A 10,696-nucleotide genomic window follows, 5' to 3' on the forward strand; every position below is an offset into this window, starting at 1 on the left:
CTGTTATTCTCTGTTTGGACATTTCCTGTTAAGGATTCAGGATTTGTCGTTTTCTGTTTGGACTTGAATAAACTCTGTTTCTGTTAAGTCGCTTTTGGGTCCTCTTTCACCTGCATGACAATCTGTACAAGTGAGTTGGTCAAAGCTCAGGTGTATGTGATTATGTGTACTTTGCTGTACTGATATGCATAACGATCTTTGGACAAATCCTTCATTTGCCACATCACATATTAACACATTAAAGACTATAACTGATTGTAGAATATAAAGGGATATGACTAAAACAAATAGGCTGAAAAAGATGTTTCCCCATTATTGGGAGAGAATTATTGTGAACATATGCCACATTATATTGAACATTAAAGAGATTCTCCGGTACTTTTGTGTACTTTTTAGCCAGTAGTACTGAAAGTAGCGCCTACGAGACAAAAGTGGTCACCAAAAAAGTCTTACTATCTCACATGTGTAGATATGTGCACCACGTCATTGCTCTCCCTCTGCTGTGTTTGCATCCGGCTAGCTGTCACTCAAATAGCGAGGGGCCGAAGATCACTGGCTAGAACTGGTATTGCTCGGGGGCGCTGGCACTTGTGGGGAAACAGCACAGCACAGCTTCCAGAAAAACAGTCACTTTCAAACTAGGATTTCATGGCTAATTGAGGTAAGACCATTGGGCGTGTCTAGAACATTTTGAATGGGGTGGCCAAGGTGGGGCACAGACTCAGTTTAGGGGGGCCATAACATTTTTAACCTTAATTGATGCAAGGTGGATTTTCTATATAATTATGAGGGTTCATTGCATTACATACTTGAGTATAGGTTTAGTAAATTTCACTGTTCAAATAAATCAAATGATAGTTAGCCTTTGGTCAGGATTTAATATAATGTATTAGCATATAGCAGTAAGATCACTTGAAAGTGCCATTCTTCCGTGACAAATGTCTTATGAGCTTTATAATAAAGACATATTTCCTTTGAATGTGAACACAACCATTCATGTTATCATCCGATTGTCAAACTAATCCCTTAAGTTGGTTACCTGCGCATGTTCGTCTACTCCAAAATAAGTCCAGCATCCGAACAGTGCACTGTGCACCCACCCTTTGAAAAGGACATCTATTACAAACACTAAGTTAATGACATTCAGCCTAAAAAGTAGTGTGTATTCATAGTTGCCAAGGGAAGCCATGTTTCCCCCCAAAACTACAATAAAATAAACACATTTCTCATCCATGTTTCATCATTTACCTGCAATACGCAGCGCCCCTCTGGTTTAGTATCTGTAGCCTATGTATCTGCTCTCTACTCTTTTTGGCCAGATAGCATCAGATACTGTACATGGGTTACAAATACTAAGAAAGAGGTGCCCTGTTTCACTCACTCGGATGCCTTCTCCAGTGAGATAGATCTCTGTTGGTGCTCATAAACTCAGGAAAAAAAATAAACGTAGCTTTTTCAGGACCATCTTTCCAAAATAATTCCAAATAACTTCACAGATCTTCATTGTAATGGTTTTAAACACTGTTTCCCAAGCTTGTTCAATGAACCATAAACAATTAATGAACATGCACCTGTGGAACAGTCATTAAGACACTAACAGCTTACAGACTGTAGGCAATTAAGTTCACAGTTATGAAAACTTAGGACACTGAAGAGGACATTCTACTGACTCTGAAAAACACCAAAAGAAAGATGCCCAGGGTCCCTGCTCATCTGCGTGAACTTGCCTTAGGCATGCTGCAAGGAGGCATGAGGACTGCAGATGTGGCCAGGGAAATACATTGCAATGTCCGTACTGTGAGATGGCTAAGACAGCACTACAAGGAGACCGGATGGACAGCTGATTGTCCTCGCAATGGCAGACTACATGGAACAAGACCTGCACAGGATCGGTACATCCAAGCATCACACCTGCGGGACAGGTACAGGATACCAGGCAACAGCGTTACCTATGAGCACAAGCCCACCGTCGCTGGACCAGACAGGACTGGCAAAAAGTGCTCTTCACTGACGAGTTGCAGTTTTGTCTCACCAGGGGTGATGGTCGGATTCGCGTTTATCGTCGAAGGAACGAGCGTTCCACCGAGGCCTGTACTCTGGAGCAGGATCGATTTGGAGGTGGAGGGTCCGTCATGGTCTGGGGCAGTATGTCACAGCATCATCAGACTGAGCTTGTTGTCATTGCAGGCAATCTTAACACTGTGCGTTACAGGGAAGACGTCCTCCTCCCTCATGTGGTACCCTTCCTGCATGCTCATCCTGACATGACCCTCCAGCATGACAATGCCACCAGCAATACTGCTCATTCTGTGTATGATTTCCTGCAAGACAGGAATGTCAGTGTTTGGCCATGGCCAGCAAAGAGCCCGGATCTCAATCCCATTGAGCACGTCTGGGACCTGTTGGATCGGAGGGTGAGGGCTTAGGGCCATTCCCCCCAGAAATGTCTGGGATCTGTTGGATCGGAGGGTGAGGACTAGGACCATTCCCTCAGAAATGTCCGGGAACTTGCAGGTGCCTTGGTGGAAGGGTGGGGTAACATCTCACCACCAGGAGTGTTGTTGTGAGCTTTACAGTGCATTGTTTATTATTTCATGCCCTGTGTGTCTCTGTTGACAGGATCAAGTGTCTGTTGACAGAGAACAAAACCAGAGGAAAACAGACACTTGAGAGCCAACAGAGATGAGAGGGGATGAAACAGGATATGAGGAGGAGTAGGAGAGGATGCAGAGCAAGAGGAGAAGGAGCTGGCCTTTTAAACAGTCATGGACCAGAAGTCAACACACAGACAGTGAAGCAGGTTCAAATAGTAGCGCTATTAAATTAAGTGGTGGGAAACCTTGTTGGTTCACAGTACCTGCTGGTTTCCTTCCAGAGGAGCCAATCATAGGCAACCGATCCCGTAACACCATAGTGCCTATAACCTGTGACGACAGAGCAGAGAGATCACAGTTCATTACTTTAGTCCATAATAACACATGACAACAATGTTACCCATCTTAACTAAAGTACCTCTCTGGTGGATGTGGAGGGCTCCTCCTCAACTTGGGGGTCTTTCCTCCCCCCTCTGGGGTCCACTGGCACACCTCCGCCTCGTTCTCCTGGCTCTGGCGACGCCGAGGTATCCCTCACGCACCACTACACACACACACCACTCCTTTGTCACTTTAACCTCTCAGCAGACAATGCCTTCTGTCCAACTGTGCTTACAGTAAATGACTTCACCAATCAGCCCCGACTCCCTTCAGGCATCAATAGATTCCTTCCATGAGTCTTCTCTCACTCTGCACAGACACAGTTGAATTACAGGTCTTTCTATTGAAACAAAACAAATACAGAGATTTCCCATTGAGCCTGTCAGAAGCAATGTGTATGTATTCACATATACAGTTGTTTTTATACGGCATTGGTCAGAAGGCATCCCCTCCTTCCATCCTCTGGCTCTTTAACTAACATTCTCTCAATAGTTTCATTATTTATTCACCTCTGCTGTCCATCTCCATACTCAAACCCTTCTCTCTCTCTCGTAGCCTTTTTCTGATTGTCCCTTTATCTCCTCAGTGAAGATGGCACTCGGATGTGACTAAACAATTCATGTTCATCTGCTGCAGTCTTGTCCCCCTGTAAACTTGTGCACTGACCCCCATCGAGACCTCCATTTCACAACACAGCACTTTCAATACCCCCCCCCCCCCCCCCCATGTCAGATGCTTTGACAATGAATTTAGTAAAGTACCAGTCCATGGGTATGAAAGCACTGGGTCCTGTACACAACAGGTCATGTTGTCTTGTCTGGTGAAAAGACTCTTTCACACGTCCCACACATCTTTCTTCCAGTTCTATGCTACCCGTTCCCTCCATCCTCCATGTCTGTTACCTTCAGCAGCTGTAACCCCTGTCCACAGACAACCACCCGGCCCCTGTCCCTAGCCCCAGGGTAGCCTAGTGGTTAGAGCATTGGACTAGTAACCGAAAGGTTGCAAGTTCAAATCCCCGAGCTGACAAGGTACAAAATGTCGTTCTGCCCCTGAACAGGCAGTTAACCCACTGTTCCTAGGCCGTCATTGAAAATAAGAATTTGTTCTTAACTGACTTGCCTAGTAAAATAAAGGTAAAATAAAGGTTAAAAAAATATATATAAAAAAAAACTACAGGCCCAGCCCCCATCCATACCTCCAGCCCTACTGGGTCTATGCCATGGGAGAAGAGCGCTCCCTGCTGGCTGAGTCCGGTACTGGCCAGCCTCAAACACCCTCTGGTCAGGGGACATCAACAGGGCTCAGCATCCTTGGGGCAGTCAGAAAGGCAGTGTGAGCTAAAGCCACTGACCACTGAGACTGGAGCTGTAGGCACTCTGCTACCCTCTACCTCCGCCCCCTGGTACTGCACCCCGTGGTGTCCCACACCACAAGGTGGACCAAGTGGAAGACCATTATCACAAAGTGGGCCTTTTTACCACTCCCAGACCCAGTCCCTTCTAGTTCCTGGACCCTCAGGTCATCTTCAGAGTCCTGGGGTTCCAGAAGCAGAACTCTCCAGCCACTCCATCCTCCTGCATGACTGATGGACCCTCAGAACCTCAAGACTCTCTGGTCCGACCCAGAGGACTCACACAGCTATCTCTACCTGCGATGTACAGCTGTCCGCGATGCTCACACCCACGTCACCCCTTGCTTCGGGTGTTCTCTCCCTTCAAAAAGAAGCAGTGATCATCTCCTGTTTCCACATAGCAACAGTGCCCCCTGTGGATGGTTGAGGTAAACTACAGCAGTGAGCCGTCGTTTTGCACAGGACGGCAGGAGGAGAGCACAGTGGTTCTACCCTTAGATCCAGTCCTGTGTCTCATCTCTACCTCCACCTGCCAATGATAGACCAGCCCCTCTGCCCCGGACACCTGCAGGTATCCCCTGTCCCTCTGCGTGGACCTTCCCTGGCCCTGCCCTCAACAACACCCCTGCACCAGGCTGGGACATGGGGAAGACATGCAGCAGACCCCCAACCCATAAGTCTCAACACCTCTAACACACAGGACCTGAACTCAGGACCTCCGTCACAGGAGGGGAAGTCCAGGTCCACCAGGCTCTCGCCCTCTTCTCACCCCCCCACCTGCCATAGCTGGACTCCTCCATCTGCAGCCCCCCGGTGGCCACCCACATGCCCTGGCCCTCCCCTCACTCACTGACCGCCCTCACTCCCCCAGCCCGGTATCCATTCAGTGTCCGGCCCACCCTCCCCCACCTCCCCAGTCCCACAACAGAGACCCCGTCCTCCCCAGTGCTGTACACCCGTCTAGGGGACAGCTTTACGGAGGAGACTGGTGTCCGTACACCAGTCTCTCGGCGGTAACAGAGGCTGAAGAAGACACATCTATGACCTGGCAGACACCTTTCCACTGGGCCCTTCCTGTCTGGCTGTGCCCCTCCTGGCCTCCAGAGTACCAGCTGGCTGAGCACTGTCTCCTCCACCAGGTCAGAGTCCTCCCAGGTCCCTCCCAAGGCCAGAGCCACACTGAGGAGGGGCTCTTCCTCTCCAGAGACCAAGTGGACATCCAGGGCCCAGTCCTGCAGCTCCATGAGGGGGCCCAGTGGCTCTAGCCTCTACCTTCTAGCACTCAGCCTCAGCAGGCGCACAACCTTCCCTCCAAACACTACCACCTCATCCTCTGGGTCACGGGTCCGTCCATCTCTTGGCTGTGGTTTGTGACGGATCCCATGGATGCGGTAGTTGTGGAGCAAGCTCAGTGAGGTGCAGACTTTGAGGCTGTGGTTGGAGGCAGTAAACTGTTAGGATCGGACCCTCACCTGTATGGACATATGCAAATGTCATTATTCATCTTCATGACAGAACAAGGACAAAAAAGAGAGAAAGGATGGAGTTTATACATTTCTTGGAACATGGCCCAGATCAGATGGATAATACTAGGGTTTTGATTAGGCAGTAATATTAGGAATTTGAATATTAGTAATTTAATAGGATCTCTACGGTACAGACGGTCTTGTATTCTCTAGCTAGGGATCCCGTACCTGTCAGCAGGTACTCCTCCCTTAGGAACTCCAGAGCAGTGACAGGCACTACCAGGGCTGCGGTCTCCATCATCACTGAGCTCCTCTCAACAGTACCTGACAACCTGGGACACATACAGAAGAATTAGCCTGTAATCCTCTTATTCAAAAGCCCTTTTCTGTAGTGTGACAACGTCAACTTGCTAGATACTAGCTATATGTGTGTGCTGTAACATTAGATTGATCATGTGTGGCTTTAGCCCGTTATGTTACTCTTTCTCTTATGAATGAGAATCAGAAAGGAACCAGTTTCATTTACAACAACTTCAGATTTATTGTCAAAACCAAGGCAGGAAAACACAGTATGAGAAACACTTTTCACGCCGCTTCGATACAGCTATGGCCGGAAGTGACTTTTTCGTAGCAGGTTAGGAGAATTTCAGGTTAAGGTTAGGAAAAGAGTTAGCGAAAGGTCCGTGGGTAACCCCTACCCTGACCTTCACCAACCCATTTTAAGTGTTAACTTCAAATGAGGTAGGGACGTCTCAAAGGTCCCGGATTGAAAAAAAGGTTGGGTAATCTGCTACAAAAATCACTTCCGGTTGTGCTGTATCGAAATGGCGTGAAAAGAGTGCGTACCAATAGCTAGCTAGATGACATACTGCTAATAACTTTGTATAATACAAAAAAAAACAATTATAAAGCTAGCTAGCAATGTCAGGGCTACTGCTGTATTAGAAATACTATGGCTAGCTACTTACATATCTATATAGGAGAACCCTTTCATTTAATCCATTTTGTGTATTGGTTCTATCTAGCCACCTATGTGTTCCTCCACTCCACAGAGTAGTGTGTATGCCACGGATCCAATCAAATATGTCTACACTGACAAATGAATCGCAATAGAATTGATACCCATTGGTTAAAAACTAGTCGAACGTGCTATTTACGTAAATTACGCAGGTTTGTTGTTTACATTTTGTATCCTGGCCACTCAGTCTTTGCGCTTTTATTGCTGTCTGGTTGCATGTGAGTAATTTAAAATGTAAATAAAAACTACGTGCATTTAAATGGGGAATCCCAGGTGTATTAGTTTGACAGTAATGCTATCTAGCAAACCTGCTAAGGTAGCAAGCAATGCATTCGATAGGTGGAATAAACATTTGGAATCCTTGCGAACGGTGGCCGATGCCTCTAAAAATCTCAACCTTGCTGCAGGTATTCATATACATTTGAATTTCGTTCTGATGTGTGTCCTATTTCAAACCAGGAAAACAAATGATTTTGTGCGTGATTAACAATCACAGAATTGACCACTGCACGTGTTCATAATGTAATTAGATGTAACAGTGGACAGCCATCTGTTACTGTGAGAACATTCCAAACCAGTTGGTTATCCCAGTAAAGATGATGCTCTACTGTGGATCACAGTACCATTCATGACAATGACACATCCAAGTAAAGACATGCACCTAGCAGTTATTGCAAATGATCAGGTCAACAAATTAGACTAAACCACACACCAAACACTGTCACCGAAAACAACCTTGTTTCAAATTCAACTGAATGCTAGCTAGCTGCATCACATCCGGCCGTGATTGGGAGTCCCATAGGGCAGCGCACAAAACCAGAGCAGGACTAGACCCCTTAGCTCCACCCCATTGTCTTGGCAACCAACAACCATGTCGTACCTCACTCCCAACTTAACCATGCAGCAAAAGCTCTACTTCTTGCAGAGGATTCAAAGCATGGTTCGCACAGTCCAGGACTACAGGAAGGACACCAACGCCAGGGTGCACTGCAATGCCATGTGGGGCGAGGTGGTGAACATTGTCAATGCTGCCTTCCCTGACCGGCCACCCAGCTCGGTGGGTACCATGAAGACACTGGAAGAGACTGAAGGTGGAGAGTCGCCAGGTGCTGCACCGGTGCCAGAAGCAGGTGGTCACTGGCCTGCCTGTCACGGCCCTGACCGGCCACCCAGCTCGGTGGGTACCATGAAGAGACTGAAGGTGGAGACGCCAGGTGCTGCACCGGTGCCAGAAGCAGGTGGTCACTGGCCTGCCTGTCACGGCCCTGACCGGCCACCCAGCTCGGTGGGTACCATGAAGAGACTGAAGGTGGAGACGCCAGGTGCTGCACCGGTGCCAGAAGCAGGTGGTCACTGGCCTGCCTGTCACGGCCCTGAACGGCCACCCAGCTCGGTGGGTACCATGAAGAGACTGAAGGTGGAGACGCCAGGTGCTGCACCGGTGCCAGAAGCAGGTGGTCACTGGCCTGCCTGTCACGGCCCTGACCGAGGTTCAGCAAGAGATCACGGCCATGGTGCCCAACCTCATCTCCAACCAGGACGACATGGACAGAGAGGAGGGCTACACCGGCCTCTGGCCTGGCTCCCCCACTGCAGGTGATACCACACTGCTCAAAGCCCTGTACAGAAACCCAGCCTAAAACACCAAACAGCAAGCAATGCAGGTGTAGAAGCACTACTCTGTGCTGACACTCTGCTATGATGAGCTCATCACATTGAGTTTATAATATGTTTTCCTCAGATGATATAATGATGTGGTGTCATCTGCTCACACACATAGTCAGTCCAAAATTATTTGCACCCTTGATAAAGATTAGCCCCAAAAAAAATCTAAAATAAAAACAAATATTGTATGCGCCAAAAAAGTTTGATTTTATACAAATAAAAACAGATTGGGACCCCTGTTTTCAATACCTTACTTTACGTAGCCAGTAGATCCGACCTGCTTGCTTACAGCTGCACTAGGGTCAGACAGATTTCCTGTGTAGATCAAGACACCGCGAAGCCGAACGAGATATGGCTCGGAAAACGTACATCAATCCAGGGATGAGAAATGCATTGTACTCTGAATTGTCCCATTATCTCAACAGTTACCCTGAGAAGATTGTCCAATCTTCTCGGTGTAACAGTTGGGATGAATTATTAAATATTAAAGCATTAGACCTCACTAAAGGCATCAGTCATACGAAAGCTATACTTAAATCTGAACTGGTTCTCTAGCAGATTAGTAAGAATGGCTTATATTTGTACAGTCACAGGGAGGTATAATGTGTCTTCTCAGCTAGAGCACATCTCCATAGACAATCCTCTCTGTATGATGATCATACATATGAAAATGTCAATACAGTTCAATATTAACTGAAAGTTCTTCTATTATAAAGAGCAGAATGTCTGACAGTACAGTTAATCTAACCAACAAAAAACAATAGATACTATCAGGCTAAGATGAAGAAGATGGGGGAAGAGGTACGACTGTCCTCTAGTAGCAAGGACATTGAGGATCACGATCAAATCATTTGACGGTTGTTTATTTTTACATTTGTATTGCTCTTATGTTCTGACAATGATTTTCTCAGTTTGACAGTTTCAGGTTTTTGTGATTTTTGTTTTAGTATTCCTTTTCATTGCTGCTCAGAATCAGGGGGAGTTTTGTTGTAAATGGGCTGGGGGATATCTCTGAATATGAAAAGACACCTGGCAAATAAAAATACCTGAGAGGGAAGAGCCTCCGGAAACAAACTGTCAAAACTGGTCTCTGCTAACACTTGTTTTCATCAGGAACTGTCACTCACAGAAAACACATCTTGTTAGGAATAGTTCTTTTTTTAATGTGCAACATTTCTCTTGGATGGTTTCCATGGTAAATGAGGAGCAGCCGTTTCAAATTGCCCCCATGCTGACTGGATAGCACATACCCCAGAATAAAGTAACTGACAAAGACAATCCCCCATACTCTCTCTATCCCTTCATCATCACATCAATGTCTTTCCTCGTCATCTCACTCCTTCTTTTCTCTCAACACATTTTGTCACAGTGGGAGAGTCAGGCCATAGGAAACATTACATCCTCTCACACAAAATTACAAAGTAAGAAATATGATCGTCATAAATAAAATAAAATCTATGTCTGTACAAGTTAAAGGTACTGCAATAATAAATTGTGTGAGAAAATAACTGCCCAGTAGCTAAATAACTGGAGCAGCTAAACATAGATGGAACATGGGTAAGGATGGATATTGGGGGTACCACTGGGGACATTTTTGGCAATTATAGTGTCACATTTATAATAACATACCACCAAAGACATGAAATGATATTACAGCAGGTCATTGAAAAGATATATTCTACACATAAATGGACCATATATCCTCAGGCAGAGAAACCATTAGATATGGAACCATGTCTGATATAACACTTGGTTTTGGCTGATATGTTTTGTTTGTGATTTATAGTAGCACAGAGAGCTATATGATGCTGTAGAATAGATGTTCGACATTCAAATGCAGTGGGTCTTGGATTAACAGAACAATTATGTCTAAAGAATGAGGAGATAATCAAGCCATCATCAAGCCTTGCAAATATAAAAGTATATCTGCCTCCTTCTTGTTCACAATCATTTGTTCTATCAAATCCCGCTTTCCTAGAATTCCTTCCTATTTACAATCACCCGCCCCCAACATCGTCCTCATCCTATCACGTCTTGTAATCTCATCCAATCAACACTAACCAACCCCAGTCCCTAGTTTTATAAACATAGTTGACAGGTTTGAGGAAAGGTTTCGGGATAATGGTAGTGGAATTTGGGATTGAATTAGGGCTATCGCCCATAGCAACAGATTCCATTCACATCTCTTTCACAACCACACATGGACACAATCTTCCAA

The 10,696-nt window shown here is 46.1% G+C and overlaps 1 protein-coding gene and 1 long non-coding RNA gene across 2 annotated transcripts in view; both read right to left on the reverse strand.

The window, feature by feature from the left end:
• LOC124046854 (cadherin EGF LAG seven-pass G-type receptor 3-like) overlaps positions 1 to 10,696 on the reverse strand; it is a 120,744-nt gene that overhangs the window by 39,301 nt on the left and 70,747 nt on the right. Inside the window, exons 37-39 of the mRNA XM_046367644.1 lie at positions 7,879 to 8,449; positions 5,992 to 6,127; positions 5,602 to 5,780 (exon numbers count right to left, since the gene is read on the reverse strand). Coding sequence (XP_046223600.1) covers positions 5,602 to 5,780; positions 5,992 to 6,127; positions 7,879 to 8,449 — 886 coding nt within the window. The remainder of the gene's footprint in view (positions 1 to 5,601; positions 5,781 to 5,991; positions 6,128 to 7,878; positions 8,450 to 10,696) is intronic.
• LOC124045751 lies at positions 2,447 to 3,666 on the reverse strand. The gene is made up of 3 exons (XR_006840896.1): positions 3,013 to 3,666; positions 2,858 to 2,924; positions 2,447 to 2,629 (listed from the first exon to the last, which is right to left on the reverse strand). It is a non-coding gene; the product is annotated as an uncharacterized LOC124045751 (long non-coding RNA).

Source organism: Oncorhynchus gorbuscha, linkage group LG10 (assembly GCF_021184085.1).
Source record: "Oncorhynchus gorbuscha isolate QuinsamMale2020 ecotype Even-year linkage group LG10, OgorEven_v1.0, whole genome shotgun sequence".
Lineage (NCBI taxonomy): Eukaryota > Metazoa > Chordata > Actinopteri > Salmoniformes > Salmonidae > Oncorhynchus > Oncorhynchus gorbuscha.